Here is a 24,549-nt window from a genome sequence, read left to right as displayed (position 1 = left end):
TCTGTGGATTGACTGGGTTCAGAGTAATTGGTTTTAACTACTTGTGTCTAAGCTATGCTGCCAGGTCTGGTTGTTTTAATGTCTTCTTCATAGTAAGTGCTTGTTCTTATGCATCTGCTGTAGTCTTGTTGATGCTCACTGAAAAACTGTATCCTGTATCTCTCTTCTGTGATGGTAGGTGGGAGTTTGTTTTCATTTTCCTCTCTTCAGAAGAGAGCAAAGCCTGGTTCAGTCCATCATTAACTTTATGTGGTGTAGTAAGCTGCTGTAATCACCTTAAATCACCAAAGTATTTACCGATCTGCAGTGTTATAATAGTTTGTAGTAGTATACTTAGTACTGGTGGTCTGTAAGCATTACAACATTAAAGTTATATGCATAAAGTATCTTGTAAAAAGGAGATTCTGTCACTCTGCTCTTGCATTCAAGACATTTATTGAATCTGCACATCAAATTATCATTTTGGTCCTCGCAGACCCTCTTTATAGTATGAGTTCTTCTTGAATACAAGAGCAGTGAGCAGGAATTGCCTTTATTACAATATTTTGAGCTCCTCTTTGATGCACTTGCATAATAATATGTAAGTTATTGTATGTACAAGTCTTTTTCCTATAAAGTATAAAAGGAATCAGAACAAGTGGGTGCCTAAGCTGAATATCTCTCCCTCCTTCTGGGTTTCTTTGCAAACTTGGTGAAATCAGCAGGACTAGATTCAACACACATGCATTGAGTTGGGAAAAACACAGTCTTTTTTCAACAAAGGACATAGAACTATGGGTATATCTTAAGACTGCAACCAATAAAGAAAACTCGAAACAGAAATCCAAAAGTCCCTGCTATACTAGAATATAGACAGAGCACTGTGAGGAGATTCCACTCTATTTTCAGAGTTTATATGGTGGGTGGATTACTCCCAACTTGAAGAAGAAACAGGATGGAGAGTGATATTTTTCAGCAGCTTTTAGTTTACTTTCCCCCACAGTTTCATCGACTCCACACCTCTGCTGCTTTGGTTTCTCTCTGATATGTGATTGAATTAACCAATCAGAAGTTAGGAAGTCCAAATGTAGTTTAATGTGATGATAAAACACAGAGGTACATTCAGTGCATTTATTGTGAATGATTTAAGATGCAGATAAAATATATAAACTTATACATATGTAAATCCTTAACTTTGTGAACATTTAGTGCCTCAATTAAACGACATAAATTAAATTCCCTTTTAAATATTACAACTACTTCCCTTTTTAATCCAACTACAGACACAGGTGCTCGGTATGCCAAACATTTACAACCATGCAAATGTACAAATCATGATTATAATGAGAAAAGCAGAAAGAGAAGCAGAAAAAATATGATCCAAGGTCAGAGAACTACTAACTAATTACTTATTAGTAAACAAATATATCTGGATGAATTTTATTTTTTGGCCATACCAGATAAAATCTGAACGCATCAACAGGACAACAGTAGAAGTAAGAGATCCAACAGTTAAAAATATAAACAAACTACCAAGCTGGCCTTGGCATGCAAGCAGCTGAGGCTAAACATTTTAGGCCCCGGATCAAAACACTCATGCAGAACAACAGGTTAGCATTACATCCTGAAGAGGGGAAAAATACACAGATACTGGGATCACTACATCAGGTTACCTCAGAGGGTCACAGAAAATACTGCTACCATTGCTTATCATTATTTATAAGTTTATGCAGCAATGTTGAACATGAGGCATGTTGACTAAATCCTCACAGTAACAAAACATAAGATTAAAAACATTTCATTCATAATTTTAAGAATGCAAAAGAGGACATAGTAGTAAATTAATAGCTGGAACCTTACCTTAATTTCACTCTGCATTGTATTCATGCTGTAAGACTTGTTTGTTGACGTTCCTAGTTTCCTGGTTTGAACCTCATGGATAACTGCAGTTGCAAATATAGCTTATCCACCATAGTAGTTGTAGTGTCTGTTTCATATACAGACAAACCAGAAAAACAGTTATAAGTAGACTACAGCCAATTTGAAGTGTTCCTTTTATTTTTTTATCAGTGTTTTTGTTCAACTTAACTCACGGTGGCGCTATACACCAAATGTTTGAATTCCTCTTTCCTTTGGTGTGGACGCACATTCTTGTGCTCTTGTGTCCAAATAGGGAAAATCACCACGGAATCGCAGTTACTAGTCGTGTTATGTGGTTGAACTGTCTTTGTTCGCTTTATTTTTCAACCTGTTAGGAACTCATCGTGGATGATGTATTCGAAAATAATCTTGTATCAAACGTGCGGGTTTCATTTCCTCCTTCTTTTTTTGCATGTCGCACATGGAGACATGAGCTATTCCTTTTCTGAGGAGATGAGCCGAGGATCAGTTATTGGAAATATAGCCAAGGATCTCGGTCTGGAGACGGGCGCGCTATCCAACAGAAGAGCCCGCATTGACACTGATGAGATTGATAAACGTTACTGTGACATAAACCTGAATAACGGAGAACTGATTGTTGCCGACAGGATTGACAGAGAGGGGCTTTGTGGAGAAAAGGCTTCTTGCATCCTTAAACATGAGCTCGTACTGGAGAATCCTCTCGAGCTCCATCGGATTAGTCTTCACATTCAAGATATTAACGACAACTCGCCACAATTTAACGAAGAATTGATAAATATAGAAATTCAAGAGTCGGCAGTCAGGGGAGCTCGTTTTGTGATAGAAGAGGCGCACGATGCGGATGTAGGACAAAATTCAGTTCAGCAGTACAGTCTTAAAAAGAATGATAATTTCATTTTGGCGGTTAATGGAAACACAATAGAGCTTGTTCTTGATAAAGAGCTTGATCGTGAAAAACAACAAGAGATCAATTTGCTCCTCACAGCTCTAGATGGTGGCTCTCCTCAGAGATCAGGTACAGTAGTCATACACGTCACTGTACTGGATGCTAATGATAATGTACCAGTGTTCAGCCAGGCCGTTTATAAAGCCAGTCTGCCTGAAAACTCTCCTTTAGATACTGTAGTGGTCACAGTGAGCGCAACTGATGCAGACGAGGGAGTCAATGGAGAGGTGACGTATGATTTCGGACATGTTTCAGAGGATGTGAAGAGGATATTTAGTATTGACCGTAAAGTAGGTGAGATACGAATAATTGGCACTGTTGATTATGAAACTACCAGATCATTTGAAATACGCGTTAAAGCAAAAGATGGGTTAGGGCTGTCATCTTATGCTAAGGTAATCATTTCTGTCACTGATGTGAATGACAACGCCCCTGTAGTCAATTTGAAATCACTGACGAATCCCATACCAGAAGACACCCCACCTGGTACAGAGGTGGGCATCATTAACGTGCAGGACAGAGACTCTGAGAGTAACAGACAGGTCCGCTGCTCCATTCAGCAAGGCGCCCCCTTTAAGTTGGTTCCTTCAATTAAAAACTATTATTCTCTGGTGACCACAGGGCACCTGGACCGTGAACTAGTGTCTGATTACAACATTACAATCACTGCCACTGACGAGGGCTCTCCACCTCTGTCCTCCTCTAAAACTGTTGAGTTGTCTGTAGCAGACATCAACGACAACCCACCGGTGTTTGAGGAGCAGTCCTACAGCGCAAATGTGGCTGAAAATAACAAACCTGGCTCCACTTTATGTTCCGTTACTGCTCGAGACCCCGACTGGAGACAAAACGGCACCGTGATTTATTCTCTGTTAGCCGGTGAGGTGAACGGTGCCCCGGTGTCCTCCTATCTGTCTGTTAACGGAGACACGGGGTGATCCACGCTGTGAGGTCGTTTGATTATGAACAGTTGAGGAGTTTCAAAGTCCACGTGATGGCGAGAGACAACGGTTCTCCTCCGCTCAGCAGCAACGTGACCGTCAGTGTCTTCATATCGGACGTGAACGACAACTCTCCTCAGATACTGTACCCCGCCCCGGAGGGCAACTCCTTCATGACCGAGCTTGTCCCCAAAGCTGCACACGGAGGCTCTCTGGTGTCCAAAGTGATAGCGGTGGACGCGGACTCCGGACAGAACGCCTGGCTGTCCTATCACATAGTCAAATCCACTGATCCGGGACTTTTCACTATCGGTGTCCACAGCGGAGAGATCAGGACACAGCGGGACATTTCTGAGTCTGACAGCATGAAACAGAACCTTATTGTGGCAGTGAAAGATAACGGACAGCCCTCTCTCTCTGCCACCTGTTCCATGTATTTACTTATTTCTGATAACTTGGCTGAGGTGCCAGAACTGAAGGATATTTCTTACGATGAGAAGAACTCCAAGCTAACCTCATACCTGATCATCGCGCTGGTGTCTGTGTCCACCTTTTTTCTGACCTTCATTATCATCATCCTGGGTGTGAGGTTTTGTCGCAGGAGAAAGCCCAGACTGTTGTTTGATGGAGCAGTCGCCATCCCCAGCGCGTATCTCCCTCCTAATTACGCAGACGTTGACGGCACAGGAACTTTACGCAGCACTTATAATTATGACGCCTACCTGACAACGGGTTCTAGAACCAGTGACTTCAAGTTCGTGACATCTTACAATGACAACACACTGCCTGCTGACCAGACTCTGAGGAAAAGTCCAACAGAGTTTGCTGAAGCGTTTGGGGACTGTAATGGCTCTCCTGAGGTAGGGGAACATGTTTCATATCATCTGTCACATATTCTGTCATGTGTAATACACACACACACACACACACACACACACACACACACACACACACACACACACACACAGCTATCCTGTCTGTGTTTGTTCATGTAAGTTGTCTTTGTTATGTCCAACTGCTGTCAGCCAGGGGAATATCATTGACTGTTTTGGCTCGTTTCTCTGTCCTTGGTGCTGAACACTGATATTCAGATTTTTGGTTCACTTGACTTCCTTCTTCTATTCTGTTGTCACTTTTTTGTCTTGCTAAGTTGTATTTCTTTAGATTGGCTATGACATAATATTATCCAACATATTCAGGTTTTCTTTGTTTTAATGTTTTCAATTTGATAAGTCGCTGCCCCAATCTGTTTTCAATGCAAATTCTTTTTTCAGTCGCTTCAGATGACACTTTATGTGATCTGCTTGGACAGGAAGTCGAGTTTAATATCTCATTTGCTAGAGAAAAAGATACAATGTTGTGTTGGACAAAAAAAAAATGGACAAGATTTATTTATTTTTTTAAATGCAATATTTTAAATAAACTTTTTTCATAATAAAAAGGACACCACCCTCATTATCCAGTTATAATTTTTACTGATGTGTAAATTTGAGGGACGATTTTGTATCTTTTATCTTATTGTATTTTATTTTATTTTTCAGTATATTTCATTAAAAACCCTGTTTTACTGTAATTGCAAGCCAGAGAAAGGCAGACCTTCACTTTTGTTTTGTCACTTATGCCTCTTAAAATTACAGATGTATTGAAACTGTTGGCTATGATACGGTGCTGCTAAGTTACACTCATGTACCCTCCTGCATTTGCACTGGATGCAAATCGCTAATGGACATTAATTGCTTATCAACATAGCTAAGTCTTTAACAGGCCAATAAAAAAGCTGTTTCCCTGAGCTTTGAGTTTTGGCTTGAGATTAAACACATCTGCGCATAGATAACTCATCATCCTTATACATACAACTTAAATCAATTAATCATTGTAATGTTTATTTTACTGTTACATTTGATCCACTTTACAAAGATTAGACCTATTGTTTCAAGTGACATAACACTGTTCAGTAATTGAACTTTAGTTAACTTCCCATATATAAGACCTGTAATAAATTGAAATGATACTGTGCATTTAGGGTTAGTACAATAACAATAACCCTGTATTTTTCTCAGTAATTTTAAGTAGTATCTCCTACCAATTTTCATTTTACTATGTCTCAGTGACGCTAGAAATCCTTCTGTCAAGCAGGATTAGTAGAACATGTCCAGTGAGTCAATACATTTTAAATGAAAATGTTTGTCATTGCAGCATTATGTCTCTGTATGGTCATCCTGCTATGAAAACAACTTCAAGCCTCTGGGCTCACTTTTTGCAGTCATTTTGCAGTTATCAGTGGTGATAGGGGCAAAACAGAAAGTAAGCTTACTGGTGTTATCCTTTGACACTCTGAATGTTATACAAAATGCTGTATATCCTCAGAGCTCCTCCTTCTTTGTGATTGCAGTAGCCCTCTTAGTGCTGACTGCATCCAATAATGCACTTTCACAAATCCTTACCCTGGGTGGCATGCAACAGTTAAAGGTGTGAAACATGCAATTTTTTTGTCATTTGACAGTGCACTTAACAGTGATCTATTTCAGATTGCTAAATTCTGTGAGACATTATGAAGCACTCATATATCAAACTTGCAGATTTGTCACAAACTAGAAAAGACTTCTTGTCAGTTCAGCCATCTTCAGTCATTGTAGACTTTCCTTCAAATGAATACAGGGGGAGCAACACTCACTGCTCCATAAACATTGTGTGAATAATAAGTTACTCTTTATTCAGGGTTTGTCTTATGTGCATATATTGATGAAAGAGTATATCTACAGTATATACAGTCAGACCTATGATAATGAGGGGATATTATTTACATGTTAGTGCACAGTGGTTATATAACACTATAATATACATTACAGTAAGATGATTTAGTTTGGCAGTGTTATTACACAGCAATTCTTTTTACCTCACTGATTTAACTGTCTGTGACGGTGACGGTGTGTGGAGAGACACTGCTCTTGTTTTGGTTGTTTGAGTGCTTTAGTACCTACCACAGGAAATAAGTTGAATCAAGTAATGCCCAGGGTGTGAGGTGTCTGCAATAATTTACCCTGGTGTACAAGTTCTGAATGCACCAATTTACTGTTTGTTCAAGGCTGCCCCTGTCCTGTTTGGACACAGACCAGACTTTGATTAATGTGCAGAGAATAAACTCTTATTGCAACTGTAGAACTGGATCAACCGCTAAACTTCCTCAGCAGCACAGGAAGTAACTTCCTGCTGGGCCTTTTTTATAATGTAGTCTATGTTGCCCACCTCAGTTCCTGGCAGATTGTAGATCCCAGAAACTTGGAGGTTTCCAAAGTCAACATGTTGCTGTCGAGCATGGTGACTGGTGGAGTGTGTGTGTGTGTGTTGGGCTTCCCCCTGGAGTCCACTGCCATTTCCACAGTTACAGTATGTAGTGTGTTTAGCTCCATTTCAGTGTAATGCAATTCAAAAGCACCACAAACTATAGTCTGAAAAATTGAGTTAAATCATTGTGTCACAGGGATTAATCATTGTTCAGGTGTTGCTTTTGCTGTGTCCATCCTCAGTTGCTTCAAACATGAATGTTCATCTTGTATAATATTATACCACAACCTGATGTTTCCCTAGTCTTATCTTGATCACAGTGCAAGATGATTAAAAATATCAGCAGATTTAATGCATGTGTCTCATAGCAGACTGTCCACAGTTGTAATTATCAGCCCAGTCTCTTGGTGACGCTCTTTCATAATGTCTGACTCATGGTGCTATGGCATGTCTCACTTTATCTGTGTCAGTGTAACTGGAGTATTGGGTTAGAGCCAAGGGCTGTGTAGGCATGCGTGTTTGTGTATGTGTGGGTGTGTATGAGGGAGAGAAGGAGAGAGAGACTGTGTGTGTGTTTTGTGTATGTGTTAGTGAGAGAGCGAGAGAGAAGTGGTGAAATGGGGATAGAGAGAGAGGAATCCAAGCTGACAGCTTCCGTAATAGAGCATGATTAACTCAGTATAGAGAAGCAGGGAACGCTGGATTACAGCAGCATTTTCAGTTCGACATTTGGATGTATATGTTGTATTTAGCTATAATGTTGAAAGTACAGTTTCTGAAAGCATGTTTAATAATGGACCAGCGAAAAAACTTAAAATGGTGGCTGCATATTTTACCGTTTAGCCTCCTTTTTGGTGTTTCGTTTGGAGAAGTCCGTTACGTCCTTCCAGAGGAGATGCAGCGGGGGTCGGTTATCGGGAACGTTGCGCGTGATCTGGGGCTGGAAGTAACGGAGCTTGGTGCTCGTCGAGCCCGTGTTGTTGCAGAAGGAACTAGCCAGCTGTGTGAACTGGACGCTGCGTCAGGCAATCTTTTGATCAGCCAACGGATAGACCGAGAGGAGCTCTGCGCGCAAGCCAGTGTCTGTGTCCTACAGTATCAGCTCTTACTTGAAGATCCCCTTCAAGCATACAGCTTAGTTTTGGATATTGCAGATATAAATGACAACAGCCCAGTGTTCGCTGCAGGGGAGATCAAACTGGATTTAGTCGAATCCACAGTTCTGGGGAGGCGCTTTCCGTTGGAGAGCGCGCATGACCCCGATTTGGGAACCAACTCAGTCCGTGAATATAAACTGAGCCCGAATGATCACTTTGCACTGGAAATGAGTACCCAAATTAACGGCAATGCTTATCCGGAACTAGTTCTTAAAAGGGCCTTGGACCGGGAGGCACAAGCTGAACATGTACTGAAAATCAATGGAATTGACGGGGGAAATCCAATCAGATCAGGAACTGCTTCTATCCATATCCGTGTTTTGGACGCCAATGATAATGTCCCAGTTTTTAGCCAGCGAGTTTACAAAGCCTCTGTGCCAGAAAACGCGGCCATGGGGACTGTCATATCAATGCTGAATGCCACGGATGCAGATGAAGGTGTTTATGGAGAGATAACATACTCTTTCAGTCACCTGTCAGACAAGATGGGAGGAATTGTTGAAATTAACCCTCTGAGTGGAGAAGTTCGGGTGGCGGGTCTTATTGACTATGAAGAGGATAATACGCACGAGCTGGATGTTCAGGCTAAAGATGGGGGTGGTCAGGCCTCTCACTGTAAACTTATAATTGACGTCATTGACGTAAATGACAATAAGCCTGTGATAGAGATTAAATCAGCCTCTGCCAACGTGGCTGAAGACTCCAAACCAGGAACTATGGTTGCTCTGATTAATGTTTATGACATGGACACTGGGAGCAGTGGGCACGTCACGTGTACAATCTCAGACAATGTTCCATTTAAATTTGTATCAGAGGTCAAAAACTATTACATGTTAGTGACTGACGGAATACTAGACAGAGAACTTCAACCAGAGTATAACATCACAGTTACTGCCACTGATGCGGGCTCTCCCTCACTCTCTAGTCTAAAAGTTATAACAATCGTGGTTAATGATATAAATGATAACCCCCCGACTTTTACGCAGAGCGTGTACAATGCCAACATCTTAGAAAACCAACCCGTTGGCACGTTTGTGATGAAATTGAAAGCAGAGGACATTGACGACGGATCTCATGCTAAAATACTGTACCAAATATCAAGGGACACACACTCAGAACTGTCCTCCTTCCTTACCATCAACTCAGAAACAGGGGAGCTCTTCACATCGCGCCTCTTTGATTACGAAGAGTCAGTTCACTTCCAAATTAAGGTGACAGCTCGAGATGGAGGCGATCCTCCACTCTCCACCACCTGCACTATAAACGTTTTTATTAAGGACCAAAATGACAATGCACCTGTTGTCCTATATCCTGTCCAAACTACCGGGTTCATTGCTGAAGATATGGTACCAGTTGAAGCGCCTGGAGGTTACCTGGTTACTAAGGTGGTAGCTGTGGACGCCGACTCTGGCCATAACGCCTGGCTTTCCTACAGAATAATCACAGCAACGCGGCCTAACCTGTTTATAGTCGGTCTGCACACAGGAGAAATCAGAACTGTGCGAGCATTCATGGAGGACGATGAACCGAAACAAACTGTTGTGGTTTTAGTAACGGATAACGGGCCTGAAACTCTCTCTGCCACTGTTACAGTCAGCATAGTAGTTGGTAACGGGCTGCCTGTTTTAAATGAGCTCTTTGAGTTTGCAGATGAATCACAGGACAACGACAACTTAACGCTCTATTTGATTATCGCTCTGACCGCCGTTTCCTCTCTTTTCATCATTTTAATCAGTGGAGTGTTTTATTTTAAGCTTTGCCGGCGTGGTTATGTTTACCGCTCAACCACTGCTAGTCTCCCCGTTTTCCCCACGGCCTACTGCCCCCCTAGTTTTACAGATTTAAGCCATTGCGGGACCCTACTGAAAGATGAGCGGTATGATTCCTTCTTGACCACTGGGTCGTGGAGAGGCGATTTTCGTTTCGGCTCCAACACAGACACTGACACACTGAAGCAAAGAAGTGCAGCCTACCAAAAAAACACCCTAAGGCGCACCAGTACAGACAGAGCTAGTCTGAAGGTGAGGGCAGGTGCACCGCATCCTTGTTATGTGGTCAAATGAGAGTCGGCCATAACACATTGTAAATATGTTGAAAAATAATCCCTGTGCGGTTAATTCAATTTGGACCCTCTGACTGTCAAATGTGTTATAATTGCATTCATTTTTCTCATGGTTGCATAGAAGTACTAGAAAAACACATATTGCGGTTGTGCATGTTTAAAATGTGAACATTTTAGTATTTGTGCATGCATGTGTTGTCAGTGCATCAATAGCCTATGTTTTGTAATGTTCTTGGATTTTTGCATATAACTTCAACCTCAACCTGACCAACGACCTGACCTTACAGGGTCCGAACATAGACAACAATCTTTACCTTGTAGATAGTCTCTTCTGGAATATTTTGGAGAATAGTATCATAGTAGCAAAAATAAAGTAATTATTCTATCTACAGCCGTTTTGTTTATGATTCTTTTTAGAGAATGAAAAGGTCTGCAGCAGACAGTTGTTTGTCCCCAAACAGGACATGGAGTGTTTATGAACAACAGAAGTATGAGTAAAAGTGTTTTCCCTTAAAAGCTCAACACTTAAATATTGCATTATGAGTTGGGATGAGGGATATAACCTATTAAGTACATTACATATGGTTGATGTGTCTCATTTCAAGCTAATTTCCTAATTAGCTAAATCTACCATGCATTTAAAATGCATGGTAGATCTTTCTGACTACTCTATCGCTGTCTTCTGAGAGCGACACAGTTGAGGAAATGTAGTCCTAGTGATTCATTTTTTGCTTTGTGGTATATTTATCTTTGCTTCTGTTTTTGTGTAAAACGGCCTTCACACTTGTATTAATTATGCATTTTTGACTTGGAATACACTGCAGCCGAGTTTTGATAATGCTATATTGTGTTTTCAGAAAATAACGCTAATATTGTTTTGTGACAGACATAAAAGCTTTGCACTTCATGCGATGAATTGAACAATATGTAAACAGACTATAACTGTACACTGATGAAAAATAAACTTGAAGAGAAGATTGTTTTTGACTTCTCCATTGGCCCAGAACTTGTAAAGGACACGAGTGAAGGACATTTATAACAGAAACTAAAACTGACAGTCAATCATAACAAAAATCCAAGGGAACTGTAATTAACGAGAAAAATAAAACTTGCACCCTGACAAAGACTTCCCCTCAGTTTTGAGCAACAAGTATTTGCAACATACTGGTAAATACAACTCAAATGAGCCTCTTCTAGATCCTCCTTCTCTGCTTTGGCCTCAGACATGGACAGTGCACTGTTATAATGTACTTACAAGTCATACACAATTAATACAAAACAGTATGTGCAGAGATCTGCAGATTACTGTAGTTTTTTTAACCATAATTTTGCAGCTAATTTGAAATATTAAGTTTAAATGATAGATAATTGTCCAGGGACATTTCTCATGCATCCATTTTATTGCACAATGTAAAGAATGTTGCATTTAAATCTGTAGACATTAGTAAGTAGTTTAAACCCTAAAAACCAGCACTAAAATAATGCTTAATATTATTTAACTGGGTGATACCTATGGCGATGAAAGGATGATTACTTTTAAAAATTCAGCTATTGCATAAAATATCAATCTGAGCTCTTCTACAGTGCCGCTACTACTGCTAATAATAAACCATAAATACAAATAGTAATTGTGGTTTCTTTCTTTCTTTTAAACCATATTGGGGGTTTTTTTAGATCAACTTTCAATTAGACAAGGCACAAACGTTTCAGACATACAACAGTAAAATACGAAAGTACAAACACAAAGCACTTTTAAAGTCACGTAAACAACAGAAAACTAAAAATTAAAAGTACCGTAGTTTGGAGCTGCATTCAGGTCAGTGGTTAGAAGCTTATACAACAGTTAAATGGTGATGTATGTGTGTGTTTCTGTTTCACGTAAAGTGTCTGTGTGTGCGCATTCCTGCCTGCTACTGACTGTGTCATGGTGGTGAAGCGGAGAGGTTTTGTCATCAAAAGAATTCCCATGTGAATTCATGTGTGTTGCTGTTCATGTTATAGCTTCAGGCTCATTTGTGCTCCTAATTTCAACCATGGAAGGAGGGGGGAAGCAAGCAGTGCTTCTTTTTTTATTTATTATTATCTGGGTCACAAGAACACTGTTTTTATTCAACTTTTATTTAAATCATTGAGGGCATGCCCTCATTTTCAATGATGTAGAGAGTACAAAACAGAATCAATACACACAAAAAATAAGTAAGGAGAAAACAAACCAACATACAGCAACAGAACACAGTTAAAAATAATTACATTCAAGTGCAGAGTAGTTTGCAATCATGGTTTTAAATTGACCTATAGGTACAAATGTGTTGAGTTTTAGTGTGTTGTAAAATGTTCCAAGTGTGTGGAGCACAAAAACCAAAAGCAGTTTTCACAAATTTCACTATATCAAGTCAGATAATGACTGTGGGACCAGTTTAACAAGGGTGTTATAAATAAATAGAAACCAATGCCTGCCACGTCTTACTGTTAGAGATGCCCACCCAACCTTTTCATACAAGATGCAATGGTAAGTAGAATAACTGTCACCAGTAATAAATCTTAATAAACTGAATCTAGCGGCTTAAGAGTGGAGGCAGAATGGATGTCTATGGATAACATCACAGTCCAAGAAAGACAAGAAGACGGCCGCAATTATCCACTTCCTACTGAACATTGGAAAATTTGCTCTGTTTCTGTACATATGTACAATTTTTTGTCCTAGCTTGCTGACAAGTGTCTGAAATTTAAATGTAACTTTTTGATCCAGCCAAATCCCATGATATTTGTACTCTCACACCCTCTCAATACTCTGTCCATTCATAGTGGTAATATGCAAACTATTGTCCATTACATCTCTGGCTTTAGAAAATAGCATGTATTTAGTCTTGCTTGCATTCAGGACTAATTTCAAATTAAAAAATGCATCTTGCAAGTTGTCAAAGGCTTGTTGTAGTATCTTAGTAGCTGAGTGTGCAGTATTTGCAAAACTATACAGAAATGTATCATCCGCATAAAGATGGGCATTACAATTTGTTATAAAGGATGTAATACTGTTAATATAAATTGTGAACAAGACAGGACCCAAAATTGAACCTTGTGGAACCCCCTTTGACAGTGGTAGAAATACAGACTGATCATTTCTATGAGACAGGTAGTCCTGAAACCATTTACAGGACTTATAATCAAAACAAGTATCATGTAGACTCTGTAGGAGCATAGCATGATCAAATACTTTTGATAAATCAACAGAGGGCAGCACAATATTTCCCTTTGGTAACAGCAGATACAATATCATTTAAAACCAAAGTAATAGCAGTGACAGTACAGCTCTGAAACCGGATTGGAGTGGACATAACACAGAATTTCTTGAGAGGAAAGATTTGAGCTGATTATTAACTAATGACTCCAGGACTTTAGCAAGACAGGACAGTTTGGAAATTGGCCGACAGTTATTAAGATCACTTTTATCACCACCCTTATGCAGTGGGGCTACATGTGCAGATTTCCAGACCTGAGGGATAACTCCAGCAGAAATGGAGAGGTTAAAGAGATATGTAATTTGTTCAGCAATATTTGGGGCACCAAGCTTTAAAAAAATTAGGGTGTAGTTTATTCTCCCCAGTTGCTTTCCTGCAGTCAATAGCTCGAAGTGTCTCCTTAACAACAGAGGAGGTGAAGGCCTGTAGGGTGAACTGAGAGGTGTGGTTTAAGGAAGGCACATGAGCCAAAGGCTTACTAGTAACAGCAGATCCTGAGTATACCATATCAAACTGATTTCCAGCTGCAGCAAAATGTCTGATGTCTTATTTATTTGTCATTAAATGTAACATAGATATAGAGGATTTATTTTTATTTACATTTACTGCTTTCCAAAATTTTGATGGGTTTGTAAAAGAATCAGAGATGAATTCTTTGTGATAGTTTGCTTTTCTCAAGGAGGATGTGCATTTATTTCTGAGTTGCCTAAAAGTCAGCCAATGGGCTGCTTCACCACTACGCCTCACTAGAGCCCAAGCTTTGTCCTTTGCCTTGAACATCATTGATAATTCCATGGAGAACCAGGGGCTTGATCTATCTTTAACCCTAAACCCTTTTTAAAAGGTGCATGTTTATCAATGATCAAGTAATGACTTTGTGAAATATTCTAATGCCAATTCTACATCTGGTATTTCAGAGATGTGATCTATATTACTGTCAGCAAGGTCCCTGATAAAAGCCTGTTAATTAAAAGTTTTAAAATGTCTTTTAATAAGAATCCTAGAGCTTGATCTTTCCAGTTTAGTACTTCTGATGCAGGCTAGATGACAGTGGTCATTAAGGCCAAGTGCAAAAACTCCAGAAGCAGTAATTTTGTCCCTCCTATTGGACAGAATTAAATCTATTAATGTTGATTTTGAAGGATCCTTTAAATTAGGTCTCGTCAGCTCCTCATTTAGCTGTGACAGGTTGAGATTGTCACACATCTCTTTTAGACTGTTTGAGTTATTTGCTAACCAGTTTAGATTAAAGTCAACTAGAATCAGCATCTACTGAGCAAGTAAGTCTGTTAGTTTATTAATTGCATTAGAGACAGCTGGGTGGTCTGTATACACCCGCCACATGAATGGAATGAGGTATGGTGACAGCATTTAAAACACTAACAGATAAACATTACTTCACATATACAGATATGTGATATTTAAATGCATCAATCTCAGGCCATTTCTGGATTTGAAAACATATGGGTTAAATAATACCTGGCCAGAGTCATGGGGGGGCTTTCTCGCAAATGGCAACCTTGGGTTTGGGTTTTATGATTATTACATTTTTAGGGTTTTAACAACTTGTACAAGAAATAGGCTGGCGGTGTGTACGAGGGCTATTGGTAATCAATACAGGAATGTAAGACACAGGAGCAGAGTGAGAGTGAAGGACAGAGTGTGTTCTGAACTGGGCGCACCTGGAAAATGAGCCGCCCCATGTCTTACCTTCAGGTGGTAAATGCTTTGCAGGACTGTAGTGTGAGTTTGATGTACATAAATAGAAGACAGGATCCTGCATGATTTGGATGGAGGCAGTCATGTTTAAAGAGATCTGTTCTGTTGTAGAATGTGGTGAAGTTGTCCACGTAGGGGATGTTTCTGGTACAGCAGTAGCCCTTAAGCCACATGTGCCTTAGTCGGCTAAACTTTACGTCACCAAAACGGAGGGAGGGCAGTGGGCCTGAAATGATGCACTGTTTGCCAGTGTTCAAGACACTGTCCATGAGGCAGACAAAATCCTCTGATTTAAGCAGTGTGGTTGACAATATTGGAGAATGATAGAATTCAACAGCATGGCTGATTTTAATTAACACAAGTGTCATAGTGTCATAGTTTTCAGTGTTTTTGAATACTGAGGGTAGTTTAGTTTTATAGAAACATCTTGTGCGGAGTAGGAGATAAAATGTTGGAAAACCACATTATGCACGTAATTCCAGGAGTGGGAATTTTCCAGGGACACCTTTAAGCTGCACTTCTTTGTGTGTATTTGTTAATAACAAAGAGCCAAAGTCTTTCACTAGGTAATTATGTAGACATGAATTTCTTTTTCTTGTCACTTTGTTAAATTCGATTAAATATCGTCACCCAAGTAGATGATTCTTGCACAGCATTCTACTTTGGCTGTAATGTGATAAAGTGTCATTGAACTTGAAAATGTGATTTTGCATGAGTTGATAATTCATACATGACACTGTTCTAAGTAATAACATCACAGGAGGAGGGTTGTTAAGTTAGGATCATTATTTCACTATGGATATGTATATAATGCATAAAAGAGTGTGACAAGATGTGATTAATACTATCTGTCTTTTTTCTCCTTTCTTTTCTCGGTGCACTCCTTGAATAAACTTCCATTTCGATCCAACAGGTAAGATAATTTTAATTTTCCTTTCTCTTTAAATCTCACATAGTACTCTACTTCTTATTGCTCTGTGATGTTAGTATTATAGCCTCATCAACACCATACTCAACTCCCACAATCAATATGGAACACAGTTGACCCAGAATGAATTTCAATCCATTTTCTCTCTCTCTCTCTCATCTTCTTTCTATTTCTTTTCTTTATTCGATCTCTTTTCCTCTGTATCTCTTTTTCCCCATACACAAACTGTATTGAAACCAACTAACACACCTAACACTATGAATGTTTGTAACACGCATATCTTCCCACATGCGGCTTTGAAAACCATTTTCATATATGACTGAAAATTTTAGCTAGCAGTCTTGTAACACAGGCAGTTGCATTGCTCTTATTTTTGTGTGCTATGTGATTCTACCCATAGGCTTTAAACTACATGAGTATTAATAATCTTGGCTGCTGCTGTGCAGTCATCACCTGAATAATGCACAATCAAGATGTGCAGACTGTTATGCTCTGCGGCCGTATATGCTAATATTATGTGTGAACAGGGGGACAATGCAAGGCACTATCGTGACCCATTAAAGAATAGGCATTTCTACCTGTGCAGAGATCATGTTTTAGCTACATAGAGAAGAACTGCTGTGAAATTTGTCTGTATTCGTTCATGCTTGTGGATGAGTGTTGCAGTAGTTTCATACCAGATGTTAATTCCACTGCTCAAATGTAGGTCACTGGATTTATCAGTCAGATTGGCTCGAGAGAGAAGAGTCTATCTATCTATCTATCTATCTATCTATCTATCTATCTATCTATCTATCTATCTATCTATCTATCTATCTATCTATCTATCTATCTATCTATCTATCTATCTATCTATCTATCTATCTATCTATCTATCTATCTATCTATCTATCTATCTATCTATCTATCTATCTATCTATCTATCTATCTATCTATCCATCCATCCATAGTTGACTCTGTACCGTTTTACTTTATGTGTGTGTCCACAATTTGTTCTTAAAATTATTCATTCACTGTTACACTTTAAAAGGACCTGGATGGAAGTTGTGTGATTACTGGGAACCACTGCCCAAAACAATACAAAGTATTCCCAGGCTTACCCACAACGTGGTGACAGTGGCCAGTTCACTGTGTAATCAAATGCTGAGAAAACATAAAAATGAAGGAAAATCAAGGATTTTAATATTCATTCTGCAAATAGTGACATTTTAGACAGACTTTAATTATTTTTGTCTCTTTTATTCGTCACTGGATTTTGATGTTGTAGATCTGCAACATTAAGGGCTTGTAAAGTTGGGATACATTAGATTATACAGACCAGACACTTCGAGCCTTGGTCCACAAATAGCGATGATGATGTTGTTTTACTTAGTCACTGTTGGTGGTGCTGTTGCCTAAGCAGACTATTTGTCTAACAGCAGCCTTATCACAAGTCACCGCCCGTCTTTGAGGGAAAATAGGCGATGATTGTGTGCTTATACTCACTAAGGCTCTACTATGAATGGTGCCATTGCATTGATTTGACTGAAGACTACAAAATATATGGTCCATATTGTGAGCGAGATACGCGGCATCTCTCCCTGTACGGATAACTGTGTAATTTTGGATCTTATATTTATGGGAAGAAATGGATATTCTGAAGAGCAAAGGGACTTCATTGGATTGGAGAGTCTCCATTTTGCTTTTCTGCGTTGTTGCTGCGGTTAGCGGACAAATTCGTTATTCTATACCAGAGGAGATGAGGAAAGGGCTGTTTGTCGGAGACGTTGCAAAAGACCTGGGCTTGGATGTTAAAAGGTTGGTTTCTGGTCGGGCTCGACTTGTTATAGATGGTGATAACCAATATGTCGCTCTGAATCAGAACAAAGGGCATATCGTTGTCAATGAAAGAATTGACAGAGAAAAATTATGCGCCAAGAAATCACCGTGTAGCTTTAGTCTAGAAATTGTCCTCGAAGATCCACTTGAATTGTTTTCCATTACCATCGAAATACAAGATGTAAACGATCATGCTCCTGCTTTTCCCAAAAAAGAAATTAATTTGGAAATAAGCGAATCGACGCCCACAGGGACTGTATTTTTGCTTGATAGCGCAGCTGATCCTGACGTAGGAATAAACTCACTGCAAAGTTACTCTTTAAAGGCAAATCATCATTTTGTTCTCAAACAACACACTCGAGCAGATGGGAGTAAATATGCTGAAATGATGCTTCAGAGTGGTTTGGACCGCGAGAAGCAGAGCGAGCACACGCTCATATTAACGGCTGTGGACGGTGGGGAACCGCAGAGGTCTGGAACAGTAAGGATACATGTATCTGTTCTGGACGCAAACGACAACGCACCTGTTTTTACGCAGTCAGTATACAAAGCATCTGTCTTGGAAAATGTTTTGCGAGGCACAGTTATTGCTAGAGTCAGTGCCTTAGATGCGGACCAGGGTTACAATGGTAACGTTACATATTCTTTCACCCACTTAGAGGAGGATTCCTCCTGTCCTTTCGAAATAAATTCTTACACAGGGGAGGTTAAACTCACCGGTGACATCGATTACGAGGTTTCTCCAAATTACGAAATTAACCTTCAAGCAAAAGATCCGTGGGGTGTAGTGGGCGCCAGCAAATTGATAATTGAGATAGCAGATGTGAATGATAACAGTCCAATAATCACAATGGCTTCATATTCGGGTAAGATTTCAGAGGATTCTACGCCTGGCACAGTTGTGGCATTGATTAGTGTCCAAGATAAAGATTCAGGTAAAAATGGACAAGTTAATTTAAATATAGATGAAAATCTCCCGTTCAAAATTAAATCGTCTCTCAGAAACTATTACACATTGGTCACGGAGCAAAGGCTCGACCGAGAAAAGTGTTTCAAGTACAACATTACTCTCACTGCCACAGATGAGGGCTTGCCTCCCTTATCAAGCAGAAAAACTGTCGTTTTAGACGTTACTGATATAAATGACAACGCACCAGCTTTCAGCCAAAGTGTTTACAGCACTCAGGTAATGGAGAACAATTCTCCTAGTGTCACTCTTTTGCAAATCCACGCTACTGATCCAGATCAGGGTCAGAATGCACGCATATCATATTTTCTTATTGACAGTGAGGTTAATGGAAATCCGGTCTCCGCATATTTCTCCATTAATACGCAGAGTGGAGTCATTCAGTCTTTGCGTTCACTTGACTATGAACAAGTCAAAGAGTACAAAATACGAGTTAAAGCGCAGGATGGAGGCTCACCACCTCTAAGTACTAACACGACAGTTGTTGTGCGTGTCCAGGACCAGAACGACAACCCGCCTCAGGTTCTGTACCCAGTCCAGACTGGTGGCTCTCTGGTGGCTGAAATGGTGCCTCGTTCAGCAGATGTGGGCTATCTGGTCACTAAAGTGGTGGCTGTTGATGTGGACTCTGGACAGAATGCCTGGCTCTCCTATAAACTGCAGAAAGCCGCAGACAGGGCGCTGTTTGAAGTGGGCTTACAGAATGGAGAAATAAGAACTGTCCGCCAAGTCACTGATAAAGATGCTGTGAAACAAAGACTGACTGTTATAGTGGAGGACAACGGGCAGCCCTCTCGTTCAGCTACAGTCATTGTTAACGTGGCGGTGGCGGACAGCTTCCTGAAGTGCTGTCGGAGTTCACTGACTTTACACACGACAAGGAGTACAACGACAACCTGACTTTTTACTTAGTGTTGGCTCTGGCTGTAGTTTCCTTCCTCTTCATCACGTGTTTAGTGGTTATTATATCAGTGAAAATCTACAGATGGAGACAGTCTCGCATCCTGTATCACTCCAGCCTCCTGTGATTCCGTATTATCCACCACGTTACTCGGACACTTTGGGGACAGGGACTCTCCAACACGTGTACAATTACGAGGTGTGCAGGACGACTGACTCCAGAAAGAGTGACATCAAGTATGTGCAACCAATGAGTCAAAGTTTGGTTTGTGTGGGTGACGCTGACAGTGAAACTCTGCAGAATGGAGACCGGTTATCAGCAGCACCTCACATGTCTTCTCTGGTAAGTTGGCCTGTGTGACTTCATGCAAATCATATCAGCTCTTACATCTGTGAGCATAATAACATGTTGATATAAGGTCACGTTCATATTTTTGTATTTATGTTATTAATTGTAGCTCTTTGTTTACAGACAGTATATTGTAGCTCTTTCGCTGTCCATGGTTCTGCTTTGATACTGTTGTTATTTAAGGTTGGTGAGTTGGGTTGACCATGAAGAGACCCTGGTTGAATTTAATTTCACAATTCGGTGACTAATGATAATAATAATAATAATAATAATCATCATCATCATCATCATAATTATTAAGCCAGTAGTAGTAGTATTTAGTGACTGTGAATCATTTCAGAACATATTAGACGTTGGTAAATTATATTTTTAGTACCGCTTCCTTGCTAACTGGTATTTAGTCAGCAAACTGTCTTTATCTTCATTTAATTATTTTTTTCCAATACACTATAGGTTTTGGTTTTGTTTATTTTTTTATTGCGACAAATGCACGTTTAGGGACATATCACGCTAATTTCGAAGTCTGACTTTACCATGAAATATACAGTATTAAAATCACCTTAATTACCAACACCACAATCTAGTGATCACGCATGTCCATTCCTTATTCTCTCTCTCTTTCTTTCTCTCTCTCTCTCTCTCTCTCCATCTGTCTCTCTCTCTCTCCTTCTCTCTCTCCATCTCTCTCTCTCTCTCCATCTGTCTCTGTCTCTCTCTCTCTCTCACCAGGCAAAGGTGTATTACAGAAAAGAGAGCTTTGAATTCTAAATATTAGGTAGATGTTTCCTGGCAATGAAAGAGAGCCTTTTTAGCCTCTAAGTGACGCTGTTGCCTGGTAAATCAATTCTACGGTGTATTGTGAGGCAGTGCTGTTCCCTCCCTTGTCACTGCGATTTACAAGAGGACATGATTTGTGTTTCATACGAGCTGTGGCTCATCGGATACACAGTTGATTTACACTTCTATCGCTAATCTAAATTAACCTGGATTGTATGCGTTTTTTCCTCAGTGAGTTGAAATCTTCATTCCATTGTTTGGTTTGCTTGAAGACACTGTTTTCACATGGCATTTAAAGAACAGCTTCGAGACAGAGGTGTAAGATGGCGATTATTTGGACGATTGCGAGGGGCAGAGTACTTGTTTATTTTTCACCTTATTATTCTTAATCAAGCCGAGGCACAGATCAGGTATTCGATCCCGGAGGAGATGAAGAAAGGGTCCCTTGTTGGTAACGTCGCACAAGACCTTGGTTTGGATCTGAAAAGGCTCCGCTCTGGCCGGGCCCGTATCGTGACAGGAGAAAACATCCAGTACACCGAGCTGAAGACAGACAAAGGGATTCTAGTTGTGAATGAGAGAATCGACCGAGAGCAGCTTTGTGGAGACGTGACGCCTTGTAGCTTTACCTTTGAGATTTTATTGGAAAAACCAATGGAGTTGCACCCTGTGACCATAGAAGTACTGGACGTAAACGACAACACTCCCACTTTCCAAAACAGTCACTTGGAATTTGAAATAAGCGAATCAGCTGCGCTTGGTTCCCGTTTTGTTTTAGAGAGTGCGGACGATACTGATGTTGGGGAAAACGGTCTGCAGAACTACATTTTAACTCCGAACGACAATTTTGCTTTGAAACAACATGTTAATCCGGACGGCAGTAAATATGCCGAAATGGTGCTTCAGAAACCCTTAGACAGAGAAGAACAGCCACGCCTGTCTTTAAAAGTGTTGGCTGTGGACGGCGGAAATCCACAGAGATCGGGTACAGTAAATATAGATATCAATATTCTAGATGCCAATGATAATGCTCCCGTGTTTAATCAGTCTGTGTATAAGGCCACGGTGATTGAAAATGCACCAAAAGGCACTCACATTGTTACTGTGAATGCAAGCGACATAGATAGCGGTTCAAACGGACAAGTAACGTATTCTTTTTCAAAATTAAAAGCAGGGATAGCTGATTTGTTCGATATAGATGAGGCTACTGGAAGAATATATGCGGCAAAGGAAATAGATTTTGAAAAAGACAAAAAAATTGAGTTCAGGGTTGAAGCTAAAGATCAAGGCGGACTGACAGATTCTAGCAAAGTTGAAATTGAGGTTGTCGATGTAAATGATAATGCTCCGGTCATTAACGTTATGTCATTCACGAGTCCTGTGTCAGAAGACTCCCCTTCTGGTACCACCATTGGCATAATTAATGTTAAAGATCTTGATTCTGGTGAAAACGGACAAGTAAGGTGCACGATCGAAGGCAATGTTCATTTTGAAATTAAATCCAATGTGAGAAATTATTATGCATTGATGACTGATGCTGCATTAGATCGTGAAAATCTGTCAGAATATAACATCACTGTTTTTGCCTCAGACGCAGGATCGCCTCCCCTCTCAACTAAAAGAACGTTTTATCTAAAGGTCTCTGATGTCAATGATAATGCCCCAGTATTTCAACGAGGCGTTTACATTGCCTTCATCGCAGAGAATAACTCTCCAGGTGTATCTGTACTAAGCGTTAATGCTAAAGACCCTGATGAAAACCAGAACGCCCGTGTTTCCTATATTTTAGAAGAGTATGAGATCGGCGGATCTCCAGTTTCTGAATATGTTTCTATAAATGCAGAAAGCGGAGTGATACACGCAGTGCGTTCATTTGATTATGAGCAAATCAAGCAGCTGGTTTTCATCGTCAAAGCGCAGGATGGAGGCTCCCCTCCACTCAGCAGCAATGTGACTGTGAAAATAATGATCCAGGACCAGAACGACAACCCGCCTCAGGTTCTGTACCCAGTCCAGACTGGTGGCTCTCTGGTGGCTGAAATGGTGCCTCGTTCAGCAGATGTGGGCTATCTGGTCACTAAAGTGGTGGCTGTTGATGTGGACTCTGGACAGAATGCCTGGCTCTCCTATAAACTGCAGAAAGCCGCAGACAGGGCGCTGTTTGAAGTGGGCTCACAGAATGGAGAAATAAGAACTGTCCGCCAAGTCACTGATAAAGATGCTGTGAAACAAAGACTGACTGTTATAGTGGAGGACAACGGGCAGCCCTCTCGTTCAGCTACAGTCATTGTTAACGTGGCGGTGGCGGACAGCTTCCTGAAGTGCTGTCGGAGTTCACTGACTTTACACACAACAAGGAGTACAACGACAACCTGACTTTTTACTTAGTGTTGGCTCTGGCTGTAGTTTCCTTCCTCTTCATCACGTGTTTAGTGGTTATTATATCAGTGAAAATCTACAGATGGAGACAGTCTCGCATCCTGTATCACTCCAGTCTCCCTGTGATTCCGTATTATCCACCACGTTACTCGGACACTTTGGGGACAGGGACTCTCCAACACGTGTACAATTACGAGGTGTGCAGGACGACTGACTCCAGAAAGAGTGACAGTAAGTTCGGCAGAGCTGGTAGTCAGAACGTGCTGATAATGGACCCCAGTTCTACGGGGACGATGCAGCGGATACAGAGTGAAAAGAGCATCCTGGATGAGCCAGACTCTCCTCTAGAGGTTGGTTAAACGATTTAACTTCGTCTTTGTTCTCTGTCTTTTGTAGTTGTGTTGATAAGAACTGTTGCACGCTATACCGTCTCTTTCAGCACCATGGACAGCATCTCAGTCGGTTTGCATCAATTGATAGGAATTCTGCTCCTGCCAAACTCTTCGCAGGTTCAGCAGTGGAAAGCATATAGCTGGCAAACCGTATCTCCTACGAAAAATGTCAGTTTGTATCAATTTTAATAATGGATAAATAATGTTCATATTTGCTAACTTTTTTTTTCTTTTTTCATTTCGTTAATGAAATATCCGGGCATTTAAAGGATGATGAGAGTATTGTTTAGGTTGAGCACATAAAAGTACTACGTAAATGTTGGGTAAAGTTTGTTGTCACCATTGATTAATACCAATATTGGCACCGAGTAATCCCAAAAGACAGAACATGAACCCGTGACGCCCGATGTTAAAGGCAACATATAGACCCATTCATCACCCCATTTCCATCTCCAAATCTGTCGCTGCAGTATACGAAAGTCACACTACACTTCCCGCTCTGGTAATACATTCTACAATACACTCTACTATTGAACATACATACTGACATAGAAATGTTCCATGTTAACAGTACATAGCACACAGCTTGTACTCTAGTACATTGATGTTGGAACGCAATAGTGCGTTCCATAATGAAACATTTTCATAGCGATAATTATTTATTGCTCATGTGGATGTTTTACTTCGTTTAAACCCGGCTGTTTAAATCATTCAGTTGGACCGGCTGCATTGTAAACATATTGTTTAGAAGTAAGATTTCACTTTCTCTTTTCTTTGACTATGTCCAGGTCGTTTTAAGCTTAATTATT

General features: G+C 40.3%; 3 protein-coding genes and 3 pseudogenes across 16 annotated transcripts in view; all 6 read left to right on the top strand.

Moving 5' to 3' along the window:
* Positions 1–24,549, top strand: part of LOC122879995 (protocadherin gamma-C5-like) — a 251,973-nt gene that overhangs the window by 75,549 nt on the left and 151,875 nt on the right. The window lies entirely within an intron of this gene.
* Positions 1–24,549, top strand: part of LOC122880012 — a 184,261-nt pseudogene that overhangs the window by 47,875 nt on the left and 111,837 nt on the right.
* LOC122879994 overlaps positions 1–24,549 on the top strand; it is a 120,527-nt pseudogene that overhangs the window by 51,538 nt on the left and 44,440 nt on the right.
* LOC122880003 (protocadherin beta-15) lies at positions 7,225–11,252 on the top strand. The gene has a single exon (XM_044204722.1). The coding sequence runs from the start codon at positions 7,787–7,789 to the stop codon at positions 10,271–10,273; it is 2,487 nt and encodes an 828-aa protein (XP_044060657.1). The 5' UTR covers positions 7,225–7,786; the 3' UTR covers positions 10,274–11,252.
* On the top strand, positions 17,593–20,060 carry LOC122880018 (protocadherin gamma-A11-like). Its single transcript, XM_044204736.1, is given in 2 exon segments — positions 17,593–19,778; positions 19,781–20,060. Coding segments are annotated over 2 exon segments (2,184 nt in total). The 5' UTR covers positions 17,593–17,785; the 3' UTR covers positions 19,972–20,060.
* LOC122879999 lies at positions 21,079–23,895 on the top strand (annotated as a pseudogene).

The sequence above is a fragment of the Siniperca chuatsi genome, linkage group LG8 (assembly GCF_020085105.1).
Source record: "Siniperca chuatsi isolate FFG_IHB_CAS linkage group LG8, ASM2008510v1, whole genome shotgun sequence".
In the NCBI taxonomy this organism is placed as follows: Eukaryota; Metazoa; Chordata; class Actinopteri; order Centrarchiformes; family Sinipercidae; genus Siniperca; species Siniperca chuatsi.
The sequence above is the reverse complement of the archived record's forward strand: the minus strand, read 5'-3'. Positions and strand labels throughout refer to the sequence as shown.